The 27,641-nt window shown below is 43.4% G+C and overlaps 1 protein-coding gene across 6 annotated transcripts in view; it reads left to right on the top strand.

Annotated features, from left to right (window-relative positions):
* The window catches only part of PTPRH (protein tyrosine phosphatase receptor type H), a 228,057-nt gene that overhangs the window by 89,695 nt on the left and 110,721 nt on the right, over window positions 1-27,641 (top strand). For all 6 annotated transcript variants that reach the window (XM_068241258.1, XM_068241262.1, XM_068241261.1 and 3 more), the window contains exons 2-3: window positions 20,317-20,359; window positions 27,285-27,539. In XM_068241258.1, the coding sequence (XP_068097359.1) occupies window positions 20,317-20,359; window positions 27,285-27,539 (298 nt within the window). The remainder of the gene's footprint in view (window positions 1-20,316; window positions 20,360-27,284; window positions 27,540-27,641) is intronic.

Here is a 27,641-nt window from a genome sequence, read left to right as displayed (position 1 = left end):
TGTCCTGTATGCGCAAGTGGTGTTTGTGTGTATCTGGGAATTGGCTCATCAACATGGTGTCAGATTAGCTACCTATATGAGCCATGGTTATCTTCGGTCATTGGATCCTGCCGTCCATCCTCCAAGGTTCCCCTTCGACTGTTCTCCTTTTCCTATCTCCTTCTGCCGCCATTGCGTCATATGACCCTTGAGTTTCTCAGTCACAGGAGGTGTGAAAGTGGAGGATAGATGGAGAGCATATCGTCTGAAGAGGACCCGTGAAGGATGGATGGCAGAGGCAAACAACTTAAGAAGACCTGTGTCAGATGAGGTTGCTGCAAGGAATCCAGATAGTGCGTAGTAAATAAACACTGCATGGCAGAGGGGCCTGGTTTGTATCCATTGTGTGTTCTGCACCGGGGTTTGAAAAACGTAAAATCAAGCGCAGACGGAGTAGTGGTTTTAACTGTCATAGGATTAGGTGCAGGTAAGAGGTGCAGGTAAGAGGCCTATAAATGCAGGTAGTGGATCACGAGCAGAGGGCACAGGAAACTGGTTTGTTGAATAAAGGCCCGTACACACAGTAGATGGATGTTGCCTGACAGGGATCGGGTGACCTCACTGGGCTGTACAGATGCGTAGTTTGCCTTCAGGCTAACGACATGTTCTGTTGCAATGGAGGGCCGACGGAGCAGCACAGGTGTGATGTCATGCAGTGGGCAAGGTATGTGGGGACTGGGAGAACAAAGCTATCTCATGTGCTTGGCCAAATTAATCCACCTGGCAGTTTGCTGGCTCTGCATCCATCTGGAGTCCACGGCTCCTGTACACAGGATTATCAGCTGCCTCATCTAGAATGTGTACGGGCATTAGGGCCACTTTACCCCTAGTTTTATTTATTTTTCTTGTCATTTTTTTCTTGTGGATTAAACAGCGAAAAAAAACAAAAAACCCTGAAGCCATGCGGCAAATGCTCTTTAGTCAGCCATTGGTTTGGAACTGGAGTTTTTGCCATTTGTGGCCTATTAGAAGAAGATTAAATCTTTTGCTGAATATCCACTTTCATACATTTGAACTTCCAGTGAGATGGATATCTCAGCTGACATCCTTACATCTCTTTGAAACATACCAATTGCCTATGAATCATTCTAATCCTCTGCTACTAATGCTTTGAGTGACTCACCCAGAATGAGTAAGCCGTTCAAATGAAGTTTCCTGACTCCGCTGGTTCCATGATTCCATGTTTGTTGTGGGGCATCATTCACACACAGTCCTAAAGCAAAAAAATAACATGACAACCAATTCACATTTTATAACCGAGTGCAATGATGTTGGCCCCAGATACCTCTAGCTACAGGTTTTCTTTAGGCCAAATTTACATGGATGGTTGAACTGCACAGTTAGCAGTTTATTGCAGCCAGGAATTCACCGCCATTCAGTTGCTGCATAATGCAACCAAATGGTGGCATTCATGAACCCTGTGGGTACCAGAAGTGGCCACGTGATGCAGTTACTACGTGACTGACAAATGTTGCATGTGACATCTTGCCAATGTCATTTTAAGACATAAAGCTCTCTTCAGGGCAAATAAAACTACAAATTACCTTGATTAAAAGTCCATCCGAATGTTGATCTCGCTAAGCAAACCGGGATATAAAGGAGCTGGAGGATCAAGGCAATTTTTGCATGTGCTCTTAAAGAGTACTTGAGACAAAAATGACAGTCTATCATAACAGGCTCTGTCTAAATTATGATGGATCAGGAGTGTGTTAGCGCTAAATGCTCACCGGACATCTTAGGGGCACAGGTGACACTTAGCCCCCCTCTGCAATAGTACGGTGGCAACCATGCTGCCAAAGATTGCTGAAGCTCTTCAGAAAGCACCACCTATGTGGCCATGGCCCAACTCCAGCTTAGTAGCCACTAATCAGGACGCTGAGCTGCGGGCTGGCCGGGGCCAAAAAAAAATGCCTGGGTCCCAATGCAAGGGGAGGGGAAGCAAATGCCTGCCTGGAGGGATGACACCAGGACAGGTAAGAACTTAACCCCGCGACCCCCCCCCCCCCCCTAATTCTGCCGTGACAGGCTCTGTCTATTTTGCCACAGGTACTCTTTAATAAAGCGCATGAAGGTGTGTGTAATGTGTGTCGCGCCTTCACCAAGTAACCATTTGCATGACACTTAGTTACATCAACATTGATTCTTGCAACTTGATATTTGGATGGGTTTATATCACAGTAACTAAAAGCTCTGTTTTAGCTGCTGAGCAGGCTAAGGGTGGCCATACATGGTACAATTTTTCATTTTTTTTTGATTAGATCATTTAGTTCGATTATTCCGTTAGATAGAATATAAAGATTTTTCCAGCATGTCCGATCTGATTTTTCTTGAAAAAAACGGGATAATCGTTCAAATTTCTTGATCGAAAAAAAAACATTTTCCACTTTCATTCGATTCGATCATTTAGATCGAATAAACGGGATAATCGGACATTTTTATTGTACCATGTATGGCCACCATAATGTTGACTGTAGGAATGATTGGAGAGTGCAACTTTCTGTTATCTACTTTCTGACTGTTTTGTTGGGGGTGGTGGTGGTGGTGGTGAGGGGGGGGGGGGGGGGTTGTCATTTACAGTATTCAGATGTGCATGAATGGGTGATGCACTATTCAAGTGCTCTTTCACCATCAGATCTGAGTGCCTTCAGCCACCCACAGAGGCTGGCATTTCCATGGAAACGGATGACAATTGGTGAACCCACCACACAATATGACACCTATTCTTGTCAGTAGTATATATGAGCGCTTCATTTAATCCCTTTAAGGATCAAAGTCTCTTTTTTTTTTAACACCTGTCATCATCTGCTGATAAACTTGTCACACATAATTTAGTTTCCTCAATTACTTCAGATAACACTGTTTTTTTTAGTGTTTTAGTATGTTCAGAATGTAAAGGGGAAATCCATGCTATGAACTGGGTAAACAGAAGCTTTGTCAGTAAGACAAGACAATGAGATGCTGGTCACACTTGTCAGCCTGCAATGTGGTTAGCGGGCCGCACTGTGCAGTCCGTGATAATCCCAGGCAGGCGGGGTATATGGCCTATGGGGGTAATGCACCGGCCCTGGGCTAAAGCTAGACCACAGTGAACCATCCCAGCGGACACTACACTCTGCACTCCTGCTGGCTGCACGTGCTTCGGCTCAATTGGGAACCGAGCCTAAAGGTTGCCATACATCAGTCGATGGCCACCAGATCGACCATGTGATAGATCTCTCTCATCGATTCTGATGAGAGAGGGAGCTGTTACCTGCCCACACACTGCAGACAGATTTCAGCATAAAATGTATTGGAAATAGCTCTATCTGCTACCCCCAATGTGCGGCAGCAGCTCACTTATCTGCCACGCGCCTCCTCTAGTGTCTCCTCTGCATAGCTGGTGGTGCCTGTACCCACTGACCCCCATCTTATCTACCAGCCATACAGGTGGCAATAAAACAGAGAATGTGCTAGAAGAGTACAGTGCTCAGGTCAGTGGTCAGGTGAGCTGCTGCCTCATTCACCAAGGGCCCCGGGGACACATTACACTTAAAGCGAGACTGTCCAGGGGTCTGTCACTTGTCGGAATATCGAATGCTGCTAATGCCGTGGCCCTTTCGCACAAAATATTTCCAGCATGCTGGATCAATCATTTGATCGGTTTGGTGGAAATTGTTATGTTGCGGCATCAGTCTCTGCCAGATTCAATCCTTATGGTCGAACCGGCTGGATATCAATGCCGCAAACTGAGTAATGTATGGGCACATTAAGGTGTTTTTTTTATCTTGTTCTGTTGTTGAAAGAGATTGCTTCTAGACTATGTACTGTCTGTTCTGCCCTGAAAAAAGGTTTGCACTAGAGCGATTAGTGGGTGATTGCAATCGCAAGATTAAGTGACTTTATCGCGCTAATCGCGGTAAAATCAGCCGTGCAAAACATTTTGCTTTACCAAGTGTGAATAGGCCCCAAGTTTGCATCTGTTCATTGCAGTTGCAAGTCTGTTCTGTTGTGCATTTGTATTCGCAAGCTCATTCTAAAATGAATACAAACCTTTGAGAGCAGACACACCTTGTCAGGTACATCTGTGCACTGGTAAGTAGCGTCCAGAGCAGTCTGTGTTCTGTGACCTCCTAATGTTTGCTTTATAACACATTGTACATCTTCATAGTATTAGCCCTTTTCTGAACCTATAAACTTAACACTAAACTTAAGTTTCAAGTAGTTAGTTTACGAGTATAGCAATTCAGTGTTAGAGCAATTAACCACATTCCTCTAACCACTAGGAATGGTCAGTGAGATGAAAATAATTCCAAGTTGATGCAGGATTGTGCAAATTTATGAAAATGAAAGCAATCAAAATCCACCTTTTTATTTACCACATTTTGAGTGTTCAGAAAAGGTGAATTGTTTTCCATTTTTTCCCCCTTATTTTTCCTTTTCAAATGCTTAGAAAAAAACATTGCACAAAGAAAATCACCTTTGTCCTTAAAACATATCTACCGCTATGTATATATACATAAGTCATGGCTTAGGTGTCATAAGTAGTGATTAAGATATTGCTGAACTGATAAGGACATTGCTGAAATAGTTGACTATGGTTCGGCTCCTGCTCAGTACTAGAAAAGGTGAGACTACAGCGCATCATCCGAACAGCGGAAAGGACAATTAGCTGTAGTTTACCTTCCCTGCAGGATCTTTACGCTAGCAGGTGCAGAAAGAGAGCGACCAAGATTGCCTCTGACCCCTCTCACTCTGCTCACTCCATCTTCCAGCTCATGCCTTCAAGAGTAAAGGTGGCCACTAACGTTCCAATTTCTAGTAAAAAATTGTTTGAGCGATCAGATCTGATTGGTTGTAAATAATCTCAGTTGACGGGCATAATTGATTACGGTTATAAAAACGTTCAATTGGATTTTCGTCTAACCAAAATTTGGATTTTCTTGTCAGTTGTGATAGATAGAAAACAAAGATTGGTTCGTTGATGGAGTAGTGAATAATGTATTACGAAATTTAACTTCCGATCAGAATTATCTGATGGCTAAAGCGATTTTTCCCTGGAGATTGGATTGTTAGTGGCCACCTTAAAGAGAACCAGAGATGAAGCAACCTCATGTATTTTACCTTATAAATCAGTGGGAACATGACAGTAAACACCTAATCTGCTCTTTGTTACATTGTTCTCTGTTTAATTTGCCTGTTATCACCTCTAAGATAAGAATCCCGACTAAGCAGTCGGTCTGGCTTTGCTACAGAATAATTATAGCTGAGACTGTGTTCTTTGCTGTCTTCAAGTCCAAGCCTGCCCCCTGCTGGCTTTGCTCAGGAATCATTATAGCTGAGTCATTATAGCAAAGCCAGAATCAATGCTCAGTCCGGGATTCTTATCTCAGCTAGATAACAGACACTTTTAGCAGTGAGGATGGAACAGAGAGCATGGTAAATGTTTTCTCTAATGTTCCCACTGATTTCTATGGTAAAATACACAAGGGTGCTTCGTCTCTGGTTCACTTTAAGATTCCAAGCAGTTGCAACTAAAATTTAGACACCAGAACAGCTTTTTCTCTCTGGCAGTAGTCATGCTTAATGCAGAACTACAGTAGATCTGCTTGGACTTGGAAAGCATTGATGCATAGAACTGAATATAAACACTTCTCACCCTGTTTACTGCCTCTATAACTTACATACTGTCCTTGACTTGTAATATATACTGTATATTGTCTGTCCTTGTATTGTTTTGTCTGTATCTGTTATGCAACAGCCAAGTCCAATTGCTTGTAAGTTATTTATTAAATTGATTGTGATTCTGTCACACATTGCTCTGGTTCATATTGGTGTAAACAACCTCCAGAGGCAAAGTGATTACCGTAAATAAAACATTGATGCAAATCTATTTTGCTCTGCCTTCATATATAGCTGCCCCATATCATTTTCTCCCCCTGCCCCATATCCTTATCTCCCCGCTAAAAATCTGCTGGGTTAAAAAAATGAGGATCTGTTTTTTTTAAGTGTAATGCTGGGACTACACGGACCGTTTCTCCAGCAGATTTGAGCCGCTGGCTCAATCCCGACACGTCCCCGCTCGTCTCCGCGGCCGCCCGGATCGATTCCCGCTCGTCCCCACGGGCACTTCTTATCAGCATTTCGTTTTATCCTATTGTTTTGCCCACCGGTATAGAGGGCGGAATCGATCCGGCGGGTGATCGGACGTGTCCGAAATTATCAATCGAGCCATCAGCGGCTCGATTGATAAGAAAACCAGGTCCGTGTATGCCCAGCATAAGCTCTGGGTTCATCACTCTTATCTACTTCTTCACCACTGTGAGTCTAGTTGTAACCCTGTGGTGCAAACACATTGTGATGGTTGTAGTGCAGTGGGGGGTACTCTAAAGTGAACCCAAGGTAAAATAAAAAGGAAACAAACAGATACCATATTTTTCGGACTATAAGACGCTCCTGACCATAAGACGCACCTAGTTTTATAGGACAAAAACCAGGGGAAAAAATATATATACTAATCCTGGTGCTTCCAAGGGGAATCCGCATTTTATGGATTATGCCCCCTTGTACCTTGTGTGTCTCCCTGTGTCCTCCTCTGATCCCCTTGTGTCATCCTGTGTCCCCATGTGTCTGCCTCTGTCCTCCATGTAGTCCTGATCTATGCCTCTTTGTGTCCCACTTGTGTCCTCCTCTATGACCCTTTGTGTCCCCCTGTGTCCTCCTCTTTTATAGTCCAAAAAATACAGTACTTAAGAAGAGGGAATCCTCTGGATAGTCCAGAGGCTTCTCTGTTCTCCTGGTCCCCACCATTGCTGCACACAGACCCTCTAAATATATCTGACAAGAGCTTATAGGATATTTCCTCATGGCCGAGCTCCCCCCCCCCCCCCCATGTACGAGTGTCTTCATGCTACTGCGCACGCACCGCTGTACTCGCACGGGCACAGTGGGCCACACAAGTGCAAGAAGGGGAGCGCGGTCGCAAACCAAGAGGTTCTCACAAAGAGGCGGTGGGGACATGGACACAGAAAGCCTCTGGACCATGTAAATATCTGTTTGTTTTTATTTCCCCTCTGTTGTGCTTGAAGTACCCATATATGATGCACCTGTAGGTGATAAATTATGTTTTGTCTGCTGTCTCACTCCAACTTAGACCATTTGTTAATTCTACAATAAATTATTAGTATGTAGCAAAGACATTCCTTCGTCCCTAAGAAGAACTTATAATCTGATTCTAGATGTTGGTACCCACTGTAGCCTAAGGGTGCATACATAAATACACAAGCACAGTAAGTGTTGCCTGTAATAATTGGGACTCGATTGTTAGCAGGACAGTTCTGTCCAAGAGCATCCTACAGAAACCTGCACCTACAGCTGAACGATGGGTACTGTTGCTATGGAGAGAGTGGGAGGGAGCAGAGCTCACAATGGGGCAGTGGGCGGTGTAAAGAGGGGAACAGTGTGCTCATACATTGTCAGCTTTTAAAGATAATATATATTTACTGAGTTTTATTACTTGAGCATTGATATGCAAAGATTGTAGCATTCAGCATTTTTATGTGGCACACATGGAAATGTCAAACTGATCTTACAAGTTAAATGATTACAGAGGATTAGCGTATGTGTTACCTATAGGCCAAGGAATTCTTATCTGTTGTAAAAATACCACATTTTTGCATTCCTATAACAATGTTTGTACTTTTCCTTCAATTTTGTGTAATTAGTATACACTTGCTGCTGGTAAGAGGTGTGAAGACAGCTGAACTATTCAAAAACTGAACATAGTCTTCCTTATTACCGTACTCTGTGGAATTACAACCTCAAGGTCCGTTCACAGTACTAATCCTTTCCTTGTACTTCTCATGCCAAATCTCCTATCAGGATGGTCAATGAGATTCAAATAACTTTATTGATGCAGAATTATGTACTTTTTTTTCATAAGGGTAGAAAGTGGACCAAGGAAATTAAACTGAGGTTGGAAGCAGGAAGCACGTGCCAATTTCACCTCGCCGACTGCATTGTGCAATTAGCGCAACCCATGTTACTTAGGTAACAGGAGCACAAACCCAGTTGTGCTATTTGTGTAATGCACATTACCCTTGCAATCCTCACGTTACCTAGGTAATGCAGGTTGTGCTAATATGGCCCTATGTACATTGCGTAACAGCCGCACTGCAACACACACTCTGCACATGAAACCGTGCATGCTATTTTCAAAGCATGTGACTTGATGAGATAGACATGTGTATGTACGGTGCAAACATACAAATAACTAGGCTGCATTCCTTTTCTTCTTTTTCTGCCTGTAAAACCTTTAGCTAGGCAAGTGACGGTTTCTCTCCAGTAGGGACTCTTCTGCAGCGCTGTACAGAGTATGTTGTCTTGTCATTAACTGTCCCTCAGAGGGGCTCACAATCTAATCCCTACCATAGTCTTATGTGTATTTATGTATTGTGTAGTGTATGTATCGTAGACTAGGGCCAATTTAGGGGAAGCCAATTAACTTATCTGTATGTTTTTGGGATGTGGGAAGAAACCAGAGTGCCCGTAAGAAACCCACGTATACATAGGGAGAACATACAAACTCCATGCAGATAATGCCCTGGATGAGATAGGGGATAGATAGAAGAAGGTAAATCAACAGTGTATATTTTAGCTCTGGGACACTTGAAAGATTGTGCCATTGAGCAGAGACAATAAAACAATAAAACATTACATTTACTTTTTAAGTTTTTAAACATAAAATAAAACTGAAAAGCAGCAGCACAGTGTGGCCTCACTCACAGATTCAGGGCTGGACCAGACTGAAACATGCTACCCAGATAAGCCGCGTCCACGGTGGCATATTTATCACATGTTAAGATTCTCCTCAGGGATATGTTGGTGACATTTTGGAGAGAGTATTCTCTCCTTTCTTGAGCCACCTCACATACGTTACCAACGCACGCCTATCCATTTGTTTAGCATATTGTTGTGGACAATGCTCCTCAGCTGGTGATAAAGGCTGCTGGGTTATACTAGAGATCTGGTCCAAACAAAAACATATATATATATATATATATATATATATATATATATATATATATATATATATATATATATATATATATATATATATATATATATATATGTGTATGTATATATATGTATATATATATATGTATATGTATGTATATATATATATATGTGTGTATATATATATATATATATATATATATATATCCTCTTGGGCCTATCATTGCTGTGCATATGGAACAGCAAGATAAATGCAGACTAAACTAGAAGGCAATGTGCAATTGTATACTTTATTGTATCTGATTACCCAACCTTCCTCATCAAGGTTGTGTAAAAGTTTCTTGAGTGAATCCCAGCTAATTGTAATTGAATAAATGTTTTCACGCCATTTTAAATATTAGTTCTAACAATTTTCCAGTACAACACCCCTCCCCCCTCCCCAAGTATAATTTTCCATTTATGGGTCTTAACGCCTCTGATATCCAAGATTTGGGTGTTTTGTTTTTGCATGATCAGTAGTGTATTTATACCTCATTGTATTTTAACGGTAGCCTAATGACCTAATTCGACCTATTCAGTAAGCAATATTTAACCAAATGGAGCAAGGCAGCTCGGTTCATAGATATTACTAATTTCAAATCTCATCAAAAGAAGTTTTATTTAACCTCTTATAGTGTTGTAAACCTTCTTCTATAATCATAATAGTGGGTGTGAAGTAGTACATTCATTCTACTTACTACTAAATACATTGTAACAAGTAAACAACATGATTACAAATGGTGGATCTAAAATGAACTGGTTTATTCCTTCCACATTTTAATCTGCAACTGGTAAAACATTCACATCAACTTGGATTACCTGCTTGGCAACCACAACAGTTGATGTTTTATAGAGTTCAAACTAAGGGCCGGTGAAAACTGTCAGGAAGTGCGTTTGATTGGCTGAAGTCCTAAGCTACGTAGGATTTGCATACCAATTGCATAAAAACCTGCATTATTATAATCTCTCTAGAAATAAGGAAGTTCAGTTTTCACGACTTTCAAAGCAGAAGTTATATTAGAGGGTGACGTGTCACACTATGGAGAATAACTCTGGAAGCATTATTTATCTTGTGTGCTGCTATTATCAGTGTATTATTTGAATTTATTGTCTGCTGTTAGTTTGTCATTCGTTGCCCTGTTCTGGGTTCAGAGTTTGCTTGTAATCTGGTTTTGTGAACCCTAGAAATTTGTGTATTAAAGCCAATTTAAAGGGGAACTGAAGAGAGAGGTATATGGAGGCTGTCAGGTTTATTTCCTTTTAATCAATACCAGTTGCCTGGCAGCCCTGCTGGTCTATTTCTCTGCAGTAGTATCTGATTAAAACCAGAAACAAGCATGCAGCTAGTCTTGTCAGATCAGACTTATAAGTCTGAACCACTGAAACACCTGATCTGCTGCATGCTTGTTCAGGGGCTATGGCTAATAGTATTAGAGGCAGAGGATCAGCAGGGCTGCCAGGCAACTGGTATTGTCTAAAAGGAAATAAACATGACAGCCTCCATATACCTCTCTCTTCAGTTCCCCTTTAAGGCTCAGGTGTATTTTTAAATAATAAAAGCATATGTGTAAGGATTCCTCCTGTGGCGTGTTCTGTCCGTTGCGGTGGAGCCGCAAACAGACAGTTCTGGCTTGTCAGCCTGCATTCAGTTGTGCATTCGCAATGAGTCACATTGTCATTTGTAATTGCTCTGCAGTTCTGGGCAGCTCAGAATGCTGTAATCATTCCACCAATGGCTTACTATAGCTGAGCTGCAGCCAGATAGCCCTGGAATTCCTGCATGCATTTGTTATGATAGTCTTTCAGCTAGCAAATGGTAATCAAGCCAGCTCAGGATTGAATGATTACCATTCAGCTGTGTGGAGATTTGCATGCTTGCATCCATTGGCTGATGCCAGCATAAAAGTCTGCCTCCCCTTTTAGACCACGCCCGTCATAGTTTCAGCGCTGTCTAAACTGTTACTGGGTCCTTTGATACTGTGAATAATATTCCTTGTCTTGTTACCTTCTAGTTCAGTTATCTTGTGGAGCTACGATTATATATTTCCCACGGGGACATATATACGTACTCCTTCTAGTGCAGAGAATTTGTATTGTTTGTATTGCCTAGTTAGTTCGCTGTATTGCTCCAGTCCAGATCTAGCTAGTCTCCCTTGCTTATGTTATATATTGGTTCATCGCCAATATATACATATTCTAGTCAGCGTTTATTTTCCTTGTATACGTGCTACGGTGATATATCAGTGCCGCTGATATATACGTACTCGAACTGTTGATATCCTGTGTTTAGCTAGTCAGTTTTTAGCACGCTTCGGTAGGTTGCGCTTATCGTGATCACCCGTGCTTAGCTAGCCTAGTCCTGTCCTTGCGAGGTCGCCATTGCTGCGGTTGCTATTGGTTACCTCACTCTTGTCTTTGTGAATGCTTGCTGTCACTGAGGCAGTGACTAGATTAGCAAGCATTCATTCTGTCAGCCTCTGTCCTCCTAGTCCGGTCCTTGCGAGGTAGCCATTGCTGCGGTTGCTATTGACTACCTCACTCCACTCTGTCTTGTATCTGTCTGAACGTTTGCTATTGCAAGAGCAGCGCAACATCGCACTGCGCTGCCATTGCGTCTTATCAGAAGCCCAGAGCTTCAGTTGATCTGGGCAGCCTATGTAGCCTCTTCCATTATTCATCTCTTAGCCTTGTTGTGCTGGGTGGTCAGAAAGTATGACACCCTCCCCCCCTCATTACAACATGCTATATCATATGTAGGTTGTTTTTTGGGGGGATGGAGTTCCCAGAAATTGGGCATGTGCCACCATGCTACCTGGTGTGAGCACACCCCTTCATTACACACCAGCGATACAACTGCTGCATGTTTATCAGTAACCTGCTATTGGTGGGCGAGCAGCTTTATGGAAAAGCAGTGGAACAGACATACTGTGAGCCTGTATGTTCCCAGGCAGTGGACCAGAACATTAGGAAAACTTCATAAGGGAACACCATCACCAAGACAAGACAAATAACATTCATATTGCACTTTTCTCCTGACGGACTCAACACTTGAGCTGCAGCCACTAGGGTGTGCTCAGTAGGCAGTAGCAGTGTTAGGGAGTCTTGCCCAAGGACTACTTGCTTAATATTGCTGGCTTACTGAACAGGACCAAGTAGGATTGGTCAGACGTTTGCATCTCTACCATGGGTGGGATCTATCCTTGATTGCTTACTTGTTTGTTTAAACTTGACTAGAGTTCCAGTTGTGATTGCCATAGAGCTTTCTAGCTTACTTTGTACTTGCCTCAGTCCATAATTGCTTGGTGCTTCGGTCATGTTCCCAGGATCTCCCTAAAATGCCGGAATATTCATCTTCCTACTTACGAGTGCAGCTTAGGGGATTCTGGGTAAAATACTTTACTATACAGTACTACACTTACCCTGCTTGATTTTCAAAAGTACTACAGTACTATACCTACCCTGCTTCTCTGTTACAAGTACTACAGAACTACACCTACCCTGCTTGACTTTCACAAGTACTACAGCGCTACATCTACCCTGCTTGACTTTTACAAGTCATAAGGTCCGTACACACGCCGGACTTTAGGCAACGACGGGTCCGTCGTTGCCTCCCGCTGGGTGGGCGTGCCAGCGACAGTCCGGCGTGTGTACGCTCTGTCGTCAGACTGATACGGCTGTTTCTGAGCGATCCGCCGGGCGGATCGCTCAGAAACAGCCGTATCAGTCTGACGACAGAGCGTACACACGCCGGACTGTCGCTGGCACGCCCACCCAGCGGGAGGCAACGACGGACCCGTCGTTGCCTAAAGTCCGGCGTGTGTACGCTTACAGTGACTGGTTATTTAATTACCTCTGATTAAATAGTTATACACACAATTAGATCGTTACCAGCTAATTCCTGACTTAGGTTTCATGTTTGTTTTGTAAAAGTTCCATTAAGGAAGTAATAAACAAAAAAATATATATCTGCATTTTGGAATCAGTAATCTGTAAGTAAAAAAATAAATGTCATACAATGTGAAGCATTCATATAAATGTTTTATTGTATGAGAGATGGTAGATCGCATTTTGATTTCCATTTTGATTCTGTTCCATCCTTTCATTTCTGACCTGAGGCCAAAACTGATGTGTAGCTAAATGAGCAAGAATAAAAAATTTCTATTCATTGTCCGTTTGCTTTTTTTTTTTTTTTTTTTTTCCATGTGAGTATCTGTAATCTTGTTATCTGAGGGGCATGATCATGTTTAAAGTAAACCTTTCACTTTTTCTCCACAAAATAAAGTGAATATGGATTGAAACTCCAGAAATGTTCACTTTTGTGGCGTACTCCTATCCAATATTGATTGGCCAATTTTCCACCTTCCATGTAGCATGATGGCCAACAGATTTTAAATACAATGAACAGATTGCCCAGGTAAGCTCTCATTGGCTAAACAATCATTGGCCAGTCAAATTTGGAAGTGTGTAAGCACCCTTAAGCATACAGCTAGATTAAACTGGGCAAAGATGGCTGATAAAGACCACCTCTGCCGAGAATCTTGCGTGTGTACAGAGGCCCCCCCCATCTGCCTTTGGCACACTAATGAGTGATCCGACCGGGTGGGTTGACTCAGCCTAGGGCAATGTTCTTCCCATTCACCCCCCTTGCTCTGTAATGTGCCTTGTGAACTGCTCTGTCGTGAAGCAGGTAATAAGGGCACAGCCTGCACCAGGTAATTTAGGCCACAATGCAGTTAGCCAGGGGAGTCATTTGGGCACAGGAGGGCGCTCAAACTCTGGCTAGAGATTTGAGTGGCTTTACAGCCTCTCTGGCTTCTGTTTGTGAGCAGTAAGTTGCTGGAGTTAAAGAGACTCTGTAACAAAAATTGCATCCTGTTTTTTATCATCCTACAAGTTCCAAAAGCTATTCTAATGTGTTCTGGCTTACTGCAGCACTTTGTACTATCACAGTCTCTGTAATAAATCAACTTATCTCTCTCTTGTTAGACTTGTCAGCCTGTGTCTGGAAGGCTGCCAAGTTCTTCAGTGTTGTGGTTCTGCTATGAACTCACCCTTCCTGGCCCCTCTATGCACACTGCCTGTGTATTATTTAGATTAGAGCAGCTTCTCTCTTCTCTCTTTTTACAAGCTGGATAAATCGTCCTCTGAGCTGGCTGGGCTTTCACATACTGAGGAATTACAAACAAGGGCAAAGCTGTTTGCAGGAAGAAAAGAGCAGCCTGAAACTTCAGTGCATGGGGGAAAGAAACACACAAATGATCTCTTGAGATTCAAAAGGAAGGCTGTATACAGCCTGCTTGTGTATGGATGTATTTTTCTATGTGTGGACATACTGTACATCAACCTACTTCCTGTTTTGGTGGCCATTTTGTTTGTTTACAAACAAACTTTTTAAAACTGTTTTTAACCACTTTTAATGCGGCGAGGAGCGGCGAAATTGTGACAGAGGGTAATAGGAGATGTCCCCTAACGCACTGGTATGTTTACGTTTGAGCGATTTTAACAATACAGATTCTCTTTAAGATACATTGTAGCTCTTTTTTTTGAAGCCCGGCTCTTTGATTGTAAGCCCATAGGGGGAGGCAGCCACTTGGGCACCACTCATGCTTTTTCATTTAATTGGTGCAGTGGCGACCAAAATAGGTTTTCTTCACAGCTATATTTAAAGAGGAACTGTAACCAGTGATTGAACTTCACCCCAATCAGTAGCTAATACCTTTTTTTCCCATATGAAATCTTTACCTTTTATCGAATAGATCATCCGGGGATCTGTATGGCTGATATTGTGGTGAAACTCCTCCCACAGTTCCACAAACATTTCCTGTTTGTGAACAGTGTTGCATTGTGGAAAATAACTGCTTTTTCCAACTGCTCTGGGGCCCCCTGCAGGGGCTGCTTCCTTGTAGTTGCTGCCATTTCAGACACGATAGTGTCCCTACTGTGCACATGGAATAGAATATCTTAATCTAGATTTCATATACAGGAACTGGAGCTAAAAGCTGAGTAAATTCAAGGAATGCCAAGTAAAAAGTAAAATATTAAACCTTGCATGTCACTCATTTGCCAGTTTTATAAACTGCATAACACTGTAAGGAAACCTAAAGTGACAGTAAGGCCCCCAGTTTAGTTTACCTGGGACTTCTTCCAGCCACCTGTAGTTTTGCTTGTCCCTCACTGTTATTGCGCTTGCACTGTTTGAAAAAAAGTGCAACTGTGCTTGTGCTAAATGCTCCTGGTCAAGGGAGAGCGATTGAGGAGGAGCACAGCTGGGGCCACACATGAGCAGAAGCCCCCAGATTTTGGAGGTCACAGCGGCTGAAGGGAGAAGAGCTGAATGAAGGCGAAGGTCCAGGACGGCCACAGGGCGCTGGAAGCAGCCCCAAGTAAGTTAAACTGGAGACCTCAGTGTCACTTTAGGTTCCCTTTAAATGTAAAATCAAAGGCCTAATTTAAAATCATAAATTCTCCCATAAAAACATTGGGTTTTAGCATGGGAAGGTGAAGGGCATAAAACGGATATTGGTGGGGTAGAACTGTGTGGGTATTACATATTGGCCTTGCATGTTAACTCAATGGAATACTGTAGGGGGGTCGGGGGAAAATGAGTTGAACTTACCTGGGGCTTCTAATGGTCCCCCGCAGACATCCTGTGCCTGCGCAGCCACTCACCGATGCTCCGGCCCCGCCTCCGGTTCACTTCTAGAATTTCAGGCTTTAAAGTCTGAAAACCACTGCTCCTGCGTTGCCGTGTCCTTGCTCCCGCTGATGTCACCAGGACCGTACTGCGCAGGCACAGACCATACTGGGCTTGTGCTATACATTCCTGGTGACGTCAGCGGGCGCGAGGACATGGCAACGCAGACGCAGTAGTTTTCAGACTTTAAAGTCTGAAATTCCAGAAGTAAATCGGAGGCGGGCTGGAGCATCGGTGAGTGGCTGCGCAGGCACAGGATGTCTGCGGGGGACCATTAGAAGCCCCGGGTAAGTTCAACTCATTTTCCCCCGACCTATAAGTGCAGGAATGGAGTATATGGGAATAAGATTACTAGTGCTCTTTCAGCTATGCAGTGCTGTTCTTGTGGTCTTTTGGTGCCACTTCCCAATTTAATCATCTGACCTTAACTAATCACCTTATTGATAAATCCACTTCCTGATACTTAACCCAAAGCTCCCACCTTTGCCTCCTGCCCTATACTTTTCCTAATTTATGCCTAACCCTAACTCATACCTTTAGTATTGTTTCTCCCATGTTGTACCATCATCCGCCACCTTTCTCTGCTACATTAAGCAGTGGCAGTTACAATGATGCTGGTGGGCGTTGATGGGAAGTGAATTCTGCTGCTGATTGATCAGAAGTGACCAATAAACAGTTGTGTTGTCGGTGGTTGGAAGATTGGACATGATAATAAATGTCAATCTGTCTTGCATGTCGTGCTGTGTGTATGTACGTCAACCGATCGATCCCCCCAGAGGCTAGCCAGAAGATGCATTTCACAGAAGCCTGGTCAGATGCCTCCTAATAGGTGTTCATACCATGTTCTTGTGCTTTAGCAGGGCTACCCAACCCTGTCCTCAAGTACCACCAACAGTGCATATTTTGTGGAAATCCAAAGAGTTAGTTAATCAGCTCTGCTGAGACATTACCTGACCTGTGAATGGTTGTTGTGTTCTGCAAAACATGCACTGTTGGTGGTACTTGAGGATAGGTTTGGGAAGCTCTGCTTTAAACTATTTTATTTCAAATCAGGAAAATGATCAGAATGATTGACTGTCCAAACAAAGCTATCCCACGTGTACCAGTATCTGGGCTCATTACAGCAGCCGCTGGATAGCGTGATTGTTAAGGGCTCTGCCTCTGACGCAGGAGACCTTCCTCTTCAGTAAGCCTGCACCTCTTCAGTAAGGAGTTCTTGGGCTAGACTCCCTTAACACTGCTACTGCATATACAGCGCGTCCTAGTGGCTGCAGCTCTGACATTTTGAGTCCATCCTAATATAAATGTTCATTGTCTTGTCTACAGTTTTAATATTTACAGTATCTGCAAATCAAAGTCTTAATTTTATTGATTTTTGGATAAAAATAAACATCAGTTTGCAAAACCCCCTAAAGTTTCCCATTGACTACCAGAAGTGTCTGTGCTGAGCAGAGAGAGCTGCAGGAAATGTGTGGGGTTTTTTACCCCTAAAACTAAGTGTCCCAATTCTCCGTTATGAAGATGATTGGTGTGCCATTAATGGAGCTCCTATGACAGTCAACAGTGTAATGCAACCTCTGTCATAAAAGCAAATGCCAAGAATTTACACATGAAGGCAAAATTGTACTTGCCTGTAAAATAACAGAGGAATGCCGCCACCTAGTGTTTTGCCATATTAACCACGTCAGACCACAGACTATTAAACATTCCATTCACTGTAGAATTAAACCATTTTCAGCCTCTGAGGATTAAGTATAATATATTTTAACTGTGTTATCAAGTTATCATGATGTCGGTGTTTATGGAAAGATGGTGTTGGACTTCACTGCCTTGGACTTTATTAAAAATCACATTTCTTAAAAAGAACAAACATATCGAACAGTCCATAAAATAACTACTGATGAACCGTATTAACACAAAAATAATGCTTTCTTTTGTGTGATTTTTATGATGGGTGGGGGATAGCATCTTCTGTAAAATTTACATACAACAAATTCTATCATTCTCCTACAATGCTCCTGACAGGTAGTCTACTTCTGTCTGGGCAGAGTTCCCCAACGGCAGCTCCATGGATGTGTTATAGAAATGAAACTTTGTATTTCTTGGGGAAAGAATAGTGTTAGTGTATATTATGACAATAAAGCAGAACTTGCTATTTAGATGTACAGCCATTTAAAGCCATTACTAAAAGTGAAACTCAGAACTTTCTCTTTGCTGTTAAAGATTAGGCACAATATGATAACCTTTATGGAGAAAAAAAATATTCATTAGAATTTATGGAAATACGCAAAAAAACCCCAAAAACTGAAGTTTTACTTTGTTTGACTTTTGCAAGGAGCGTTGAAATGGGTTAAGCCTCAGTGCTTACTGTATGGGTAGAGCTCTCCTGGAGTCTATTCCCAGTTGCTGATAAGACCTAATTAGACAGGTTGATCTGCCTAAATGAACACAGAGAAGTGAATTTCCTAAATATATGTGGAAGAAGACTTTTAATTGTGTGCTGTGCAAGAGTTTTGGTCTGCTAAAATGTGCAGAACGACCATTTTAGAGCAGTGCTGAATCCTTGAGCATGTACTACACCGCCATATTAAATCAGTGTGGTCTTAAAGTGCTTAAAATGTTGCTGTTAAAATGGGACTAGAGTTTCTAACTAAATAACTGCTGATAAACACTCTTTACTTTGAAAATGTTAATAAAATAATTCACTTGCAGGATAACCCTTTTTTGGGCACTGCTTCTGACAGAAGCCAAGCATTATGGAGTTCTTTGTGGAAATATTTTTAGCTGTACAAAATGGGTCACCATGAGCTATCTGGGTATTCTGCAGTGGCCGTACAAAGTAGTTCGGGGCTGTAAAGCTTTTATTATCATTGTTCTTTGAGCAATGGATTAAAGGAGTGAACAATGCTCATTAATTATCTAATAAGCAGGAGAGTAATATATAGGAGTAAAAGTTATTAGCCCCCAGGTAATAGTTTGGAAAATGTAGGTGTAACTTTTGCGGGATTTTATTTCCGTGGTCAGCGCATAGAACGCGCGCCGACACTACGGAAATCCTCCACAAACGTGTATTTAAGTATAACCCAGCTATGGTGCTATGCACCTGTAGAAGGAGATTCCCACCGGCAGATGGAGCTGTGGAGTACAGACGGACTCAGCCTCTGTACTGCCACAGATGCCAGATGGGAATTGCACGAGTTGAAGCAATGTAGGGCTGGATAGCCCTAAAAGAGAAAGAGCACAGAGACAGACTAAATGTGTGTTCCCCAATCTAGTCGCCAGCCAGCGTCGGTGAACACACATCCGCAGAAACAAAGCGGGAACGCAATCGCAGGAGAGAGGCGATTGCCTGAAGTGACACAAGGCTGAACAGAACAGAGCACGAGAGTAGCAAAGGCACAGCAAACAACAATGAGAAGATAAAGAAAATAACAAACGCTAGCTAAACGCGAACACCGCACTCATTTGCAACAGCGAACGCGTTTAAGCACGATCACCGCGCATTAGGCGCCCAGTGATAAGCGTGCCACCCTAACTAACCAATGACACACAAACACGATATAGAGAACGCGAACGGTTACCTCACCGAGCCTACAGCAAGCGTTCGTATCAGACAAGACAGAGAGAAGGAGCAGCCAGTAGCAACCGCAGCTCTGGCCTACACTCCCAGACAGAGTTCAGAAGGAACCACTGCTGCTACCGCTAGAGCGAGTGCGATCCAGACAGACAAACAGATGGGGCTACCAGTAGCAACTGCTGCTCTGGTTAGCACCCCTGAGGCAGAATACAGAAGGAAGTACTGCCACTACCACTAGGGCTAATGCAATCCAGACAGATGGAGCAGCCAGTAGCAACCGCCGCTCTGGCCTATACTCCCAGACAGACAGAACGATTCCCTGTCGACCGCCACTGGCGACAAAGCAATCGAGACAGAAAGGGAGAACAAGGCAATACAAATAATACAATCTGACTGCACTAGAAGGGATGCCTAGTGCAGTCCCCAGGAATTACTCTAAGATAATCTTAGCAAATGACAGCAAGGCTGACACTCTAGGAGTGTTTGCAGGAACAAACCTTCATGACCAGCAAAGGATTCTGGGAGCACATGGTATTTATACTGCAAGCCTTCAAAGGAGGCAGCTAGGCAGTTTGCATTACAAGTGTATGCAAATTGCTCAGCAGCAGTGCAGGTCTGAAACTTGCAAAGCAAAGACAGGTCTCTTTTCCTGCTGCCCTCAGACTTAAGGAATGGACAAACAGCTGTCTGCCCGTGCAGACAGCTGAGCAGATCGTTACAGTAGGTGGGCGATGGTTAGGTTTGAGTTTTATTAAGCTTTTTTGTATAGTAGCAATACTACTACATTGCAATATCAGCCATAGAGTAGCAATAGGAAAACATTCATTTTGCAGGACTTTCTTTACACAGGATGTTTGGTAATTTGTTTTTTCATCTTTTTTTTTTACTATTTTTTTGTTTGTTAAACACATATTTTTGCATAATTTTAGCCAGTATGCATTTACATAATTACTATATTTTTTTGTATTTGTTTTAGACAATCGTTGTCTGTCTCTGTGGCTCAAGAGTACTGGCAGCTGGTAAGTGTGAATATTTATTGGTTGCTGTTCAGCATTGTCGAGTATTGCTAAACCGCTTCCCAGTCTTTTCATTCTGCCGGCCTGTTCTTGTTGCAGGACGGTTCACATATCTACGTTGTGCTGACATATAGTGTATACAGCATAGTACGTCTCAGACTTTCACTCCATTGTGCTCCTGTATGTATATTCGTCATTATCAGTGGCAACTGTTCTTGCTGCCTGGAACAATATGGTGAATTCTGATTTACCACAGCACACAGAGACACACAGGCCCATATGCCCATATTAACTTTTTCACCTGTAATATTTTCTAGGAGATAATTTTCGTTTTCTTTTTAAAGGAATCGTCAGGCAAAAAAAAAAAAAAAAAAAAAAAAAAGTTTCACTTACCTGGGGCTTCTACCAGCCCCATGCAGCCATCCTGTGCCCTCGTAGTCACTCACTGCTGCTCCAGTCCCACTATGCCGCTGGTGCAGAAACATTAACACATACATTCTTATGCGCTAGAGGTGGCACCACTAACGCGTAAACATGTATGTGTTAATGTTTCTCCACCAGCATGAATGCGTAAAAATGTGCGCAATGCAGCCCGCCGCCCCCGAGGTTGGCAAAAACTAAACTAGCTGGCATAATGAGACTGGAGCAGCAGTGAGTGACTACGAGGGCACAGGATGGCTGCATTGGGCTGGTAGAAGCCCCAGGTAAGTGAAACTATAGTCGCATGTGTGTACGCACCTTTAGCCATAGACCCTGAACAAGCATGCAGCAGATCAGGTATTTCTGACATTATTGTCAGATCTGACAAGATTAGCTGCATGCTTGTTTCTGGCGTAATCCGGACACTACTGCAGCCAGATAGAGCCGCAAGGCTGCCAGGTAACTGGTATTGTTTAAAAGGAAATAAATATGGCAGCTTCCATATTCTTCTCACTTCAGTTGTTCTTTAAAAGTACTTATTAGGCCAAGGAATTTCCCTTTCCATCCCAGAATATACCAAACTGTCCACCCTTAACTGCCAGAACCCAGGACGACCTTATGTATTTTTCCTCCAAGATGGCCTTTACATATTCCACTTTTGTTGAGAAATCACAATCTACTGGTAGTGCGTTCAACTCTACAATAATCGTCCACAACATTACAACCACTTACAGGTGGATTAAATAATATTGGTTATCCTGTTGCAATGGCCCTTGTCAAAGGGTGGGATATTTTATCATCAAGTGAACAGTTATTTCTTAAAGGTGATGTATCAAAAGTAGGAAACATTGGCTAACGTAAGGCTGTGAGAAGCTCTGACAAGTGCCAGATTGTGGTGTCAAAACAGCAGGTCTTCTGGTATGTTTCTCATTCTGTGGTTAGTACCAACCAAAAGTAACCCAAGGAAGGACAACGGGTGTACCAGTGATTGGGTTGTGGAAGCCTAAAGGTGGCCACTAATGATACAATTTTCTGAACAATTGTAGATGATCGTTTAGGACCACTAACCAATAAAAATCTCCTAACCAATTCGATCAGATTAATGAAATCAATCCAATTTTTTGATCGATCCTGTCAATTTGATCGGATTTGTTTGAAGATTTTTGTCCATTAGTGGCCCCAAATGATCAATGCCAATTGTTCTTTCAAATAATCGTTCATAAACAACCATTCTGCAAATTATATTGTCAGTGGTCACCTTGAAGGTGCCCATTCAGAGTACAGTATTTTCTTCAGATGCATTCAATCAGATTTTTACAATCCAATCTGTATAGAAAACCATGCAGTATGGGGAGAAAATTGAGGTGAAACGATTCTATGGTCGACTACATGACAGAATTTTGTAGATTAAGATGTTAGTTTTTACAATCTTATTTGAAAAGAGAATTTGCCCTAATCATCCCATTTATAGAAACGATCAATGATTACCATATTTTCTGCCATATAAGACGCTCAGGAACATGAGGGCTCGTTTCCACTATAGCGAATCCATGCGGATTCGCATAGGCAATACAAGTGGATCGGATTGTTTCCACTTGTGCGTCGTGCGGGTGCGTTTTGGTGTGCGGGGAAAATCTGCACGGCAGAGCCATCAGATTTCGCGTGCGGCAGGAATGCGGGCGAATCGGCCGCAATGCTTTTAATAGGGAAATCGCATGCGGATTTGTCATGCGGTTTTCCCCGCGATTTTGCGTACGATTTCGCATGTAAGACTATGGAAATTTGCACAGGCAGTGACATGGTTAAATTCGCTTGCTTCCTAGCCATGCGAAATTGTATGCGAAATCGCGGGGAAACCCGCATGCGGAAACGCATCCGCATGCGATTTCGTCCGCGGTGGAATGCAGGCTATTCCGCCCTGCAACAGTGGAAACGAGCCCTAAGACACACCCAGGTTTAGAGGGCAAAAACTAGGGGGAAAAAATAAAATAAATAAATATATATATATACCAAACCTGGTGCATCCATGTTCCAGGAGCGTCTTGTACATGTTCTCTCCCAGATGGTGTCCTCCTGTGTCCCCCATGTCTACCCATGTGTCCTGCTGTGTAACTCATGTGTCCTCCTGTGTCCCCCCATGTCTCCCCATGTGTCGTCTTGTATCCCCTGTGTTATCTCCTGTTCCCTTCTGTCTGTTCCCCTTCCATGTGTTCCTCCCTCCCCGTTGTGTCTCCTGGCCCCCCCGGGTGTAGTGTGAATAGCAGCAGCTTACCTTTGCCATCCTCCCGCAATGATTCCAGACCTCCGCGCTCCCCTCGCTAGCCTGCTCTCCTTCTCCCCGATGACGCACAGTTCAAGCCGCTTGCTAGAGCGAGAAATGCAGGGTAGACGGATGTCTGCAGTCATTGCGGGCACATTGCGAAGGCGAGCTGCCACCTGCTGCTACTCACTGCAACACCCGGGTGGGTGGGGGGGGGGTCGGAGACACAAGAGGGAGGCACACAAAAGCAGGGAATCCCCGATGTGGCGGCGGGTCAGCGGTTCCTATCGGCAGGTGTTTGTTAAGTCGGGGATTACCTGCCTTTGCTGTATAAAATGCAGTCCCGATTTTTTGGGGAGAAAAAGTGCAGGTTTTTTTCCCGTCTTATACAGCCGAAAATACAGTACATTCCTATTGCTTATGATCCCGCAAATCTGATCGATTGATCGCATCTCAGGCAAATATTGTGCCATTAACCACTTAACCCCCCGCGGTACGAATTTCTCCGGCCCTTTTTTCTCCCCTAAAAAACCAGGGACAGAGAAATCCGTACCTTCCGCGCTACTGCCGCTGTCCGCGCTCCCGCCACTCGTGCGCGGGCTCCCGCTGCACGTGCACACCGCCGCCCGCTCGCCCGGAGATCAATGAACGGGAAAATCCATTCCCGTTCGTTGATCTAAGCCCCCGCAATGATCCGCTGCTTCTATTAGAAACAGCGCGATCATTGTGATCTTCTCAGCCTCGTACTGCTTCCTGTAAGCGTCCTTCCGGACGCTTACAGGTCGCATGGAAACAAACACACTGTGGCCTTCTTGTGGCCAAATAGTAAAACTACACCCTAAAGCATTTTACATATACAAACACATTACATTTACACAATAAATTAACTCATTACCTCCCACACTCCATAATTTTTTATTTTTGTGATTAAAAAAACAAAACAAAGCATAAATAGTAACCTTAGGGACTGACATTTTTAAATATTTATGTCAAGAGGGTATAACACTGTTACTTTATAAACTGCGGGCTTGTAATTAGGGATGGATGCAAAACTGAAAAAAATGTGCCTTTATTTCCAAATAAAATATTGTCGCCAAACATTGTGATAGGGACATAATTTAAACGTTTTTTTTAACCGAGAGAAATGGGCAAATACATTTCATGGGTTTTAATTACAGTAGCAGGCATTATTTAAAAACTATAATGGCCGAAAACTGAAAAATATTTTTTCTCACATTTTTTTCCTATTTTCCCATTAAAACACATTTAGAATTAAATAATTCTTGGCATAATGTCCCACCTAAGGAAAGCCTAATTGGTGGCGAAAAAAACAAGATATAGTTCATTTCATTGCGATAAGTAGTAATAAAGTTATAGACGAATGAATGGAAGGAGCGCTGAAAGGTGAAAATTGCTCTGGTGTTCAAGGGGTAAAACCCCTCAGTGGTGAAGTGGTTAAAGGAAGCATCTGTGCTTTTTTTTTTTTTTTAATACAGATCTACTTACCTATGGCTTCCTCCAGCCTCTGGCAGCTTTTGTGTCCCTCGCGGCAGCTCCACTCCCAGCCAGTCTCCTGTGTACCTTCCATTGCAGCAGCTGACCTGGCAAGGTCAGCAGCCTCTGCCGCGCTTGTAACACTCACGGCTACGTGATCATGAGCAGCATGTTTGCGCAGGCGCAGAGGCTGCCGTCCTTGCCAGGTCGGCTGCAACGGCAGGGACCCCAGGCCACCATCTGGCAGCGGAGCTGTAGTGAGGGACACATAAGTTGCCAGAGGCTGGAGGAAGCCCCAGGAACGTAGATCTGCTTTTTTTTTATAAAGCAAAAAAAATCCCAGATGTTTTCTTTAATGGGTACCTTTAAAGAGAACCTGTACCAAAAAATAAAGTTCTCCTGGGTGGTACTCAACTCGGCAGGGGGAAGCCTCAGGGGTCCCAATGAGGCGTCCCCCACCAAACACGCTGAATCCAGCGCTGGAGACTTGGGCGCAGCCGGCGCCACCATAGGCCATAATAGGAACTACAGCTATAGCAGGCACAAGGAGTAACTTCAGTGCCGTCAGAAGATGGAGCTGAAGTTGCTTTTAAAACAATAATTCGGCGTCCAGCAATAGCTGGAAGCCGAATTATTTCATTCCCCCACTATCCATGGCGGCCTGGAGGGGGAATAGTATTTAACACGGCCGGGACTTGTGCGGCAGCAGGATCAGCCATATACCGGCTGTATCCTGCGCCCAAGTCTACCGGCGCCGTTCTCTCCTACGCTCCCCCACCCATGGGGCTGCAGGCAGTCCAGCGCTGGCTCGCCCAAAGTGTCCCGGAATCCTCCCTTGACAAGTCTGACAAGCGCTGATAAGCGCTGATTTATTTACCTTTCCTGGCTCCAGCGGGGGCGCTGTTGCAGCTCTCTGCACGGAGATAGGCGAAAACAGACGATCTCCGTCAGGTCCGCTCTACTGCGCAGGTGCAGGAGACTTGCGCCTGTGCAGTAGAGCAGCCCGACAGCGATTGGCTATTTCCGCCTGTCTCCGAGGTGAACAGCCAATACTGTGCCTGCGCTGGAGCCGGGAAGGTAATTATTTACATCCCCACTGTTCGGGGGTATTTTTATCGCCGCTGCCGTGGGACCAAGAAGGACGGGGGAAGCCTCAATAGGATCTTGAGGCTTCCCCCACTCGAGGTGAGTACCCCCCAGGGGAGGTTTTTAAAGTTACAGGTTTTCTTTGAAGCAAACCTGAAACAAAATAAACTTATAAGATAATGAATTGTATTTGTAGCACAGCTAAGAAATGGAACAGTAATAGCAAAGAATTGAGTCTCATATTGTTTTCCAGTACAGAAAGAATTAAAAAAAAAAAAACTTCAGTTATCTATGCAAAAGACCTTAGAGCTATTTGACTCGCTGGTTAAAATACTGTCCTGTTTTCTGAAGCACTTGAACATTAAAAAAAAAAGTGAGGTATGGTTTGAGATCAGGTTTTACTGCAGGAAGGTTCAAAGGTTCATTATTTCTGTTTTGTTTTATATCTTAGGTTTAAAACGCAACTGTGACAGTATATGCAATGTATATTAAAAAAAAAAAAGTATAAAAAAAGCTATATAACTGAAAATAAAAATTTGAGACTCTTACTAATGTTCTATTCCTTATCCATACTACACATACAATTCATTATATCATAAGGTGTTTTTTCCCCGCTTAAGGTTTGCTTTAAAGGATACCTCAACTGACATGTGACATGATGAGATACACATGTGTATGTACAGTGCCTAGCACACAAATACCTATGCTGTGTTCCTTTTTTTCTTTCTGTGCCTGAAAGAGTTAAATATCAGGTATGTAAGTGGCTGACTCAGACAGGAAGTGACTACAGTGTGACCCTCCCTGATAAGAAATTCCACCTATAAAATACTTTCCTAGCAGAAAATGGCTTCTGAGAGCAAGAAAGAGAAAAAAAGATACAGACAAGGCCTGAGTGCTACCACGATGTGATCGCAACGACAGACAACCAGAGAATGGCCAGCACCTCCCTCAAGTGCTGGACCAATGAAAGTTGATGAAAATGTCAGCTGACCGGCCTGGTCAGCTGACCTTTCTCTGACTGCCATAAAAGCCCTGCCTCTCCGCGCGCACGCGCGTCATTCTGAACCTAGGTGGACTATCAGTCCCAGCCACACCAGTACTGCCCTGCAATGTCTCTGCCGACCCATGCGCGGGGTTGGTCGCACCGCTATCTGCACTGGCGGCTGCCTCCCCGCGCTGGGTCAGAGTGTCAGCAACAGGGCCATGCGTGCTAACCGCCGCGTCAGACGCGGCGGTTTTTCCGCGTTCCGCCATGCTCTCCATGGAAACAGCCGCCTCACGCTGAGTAGAGGCGGCTGATTTTATGCGTTTCCTTACACAAGGGCAATGTAGCCAATCCTGTACCAAAAAAACATTCAGCTATGTTCGAAAAATCTGCTGTTAACTGATTGAAATAAAACGTCGTGAAAACAAAGTTGGAAAAAAGTTTGTGATTTTAACACTGTGGCATTAGGAATCAGAAAGGGGTGTTATGATGTAGCTGTAAACCTAAAACAGAACAGCATTTTTAATAAGGATTTTACCATTTTAGTTCTCTAGGTATGAGTTTTAATTCGTCTCTCGCTCTAAACACACACCTCAATTAAAATTCTATTTCTGATCTCTCTATTTTTTTTTTAAATAAGCCTATACATCATTTCTAATGTGTTATTTTGTTGTGTATTGCAGTTAGTGATGTCCCGTGGGTCACATTTAGCAGTATAACAGAAAACTCTATAACAGTGCAATGGACAGCGGCCCCCGGGACAGTTACCGGGTACAACGTGTCTTATACAAATGGCACAACCACAGTAGATGCAACTGCGGGCAATAATTTGCAGTATACTATCAACAGTTTATCTCCTGGAGTAACCTATAACGTCACGGTGTATACATTGAATGATACCGACAGAAGCCCTGGTGTGAGTAACACTACAACAACATGTGAGTACTACCTATATTGTCTCTTCAATGTGTGGAGATCAATGTGTGGCCTATGGCTGTTCCCATATATACTGCATGTGTGATTTACAGAACGTTCACCAG

Source organism: Hyperolius riggenbachi, chromosome 6 (assembly GCF_040937935.1).
Source record: "Hyperolius riggenbachi isolate aHypRig1 chromosome 6, aHypRig1.pri, whole genome shotgun sequence".
Taxonomy (NCBI): Eukaryota; Metazoa; Chordata; class Amphibia; order Anura; family Hyperoliidae; genus Hyperolius; species Hyperolius riggenbachi.
This window is presented reverse-complemented; position numbering and strand designations above follow the sequence as displayed.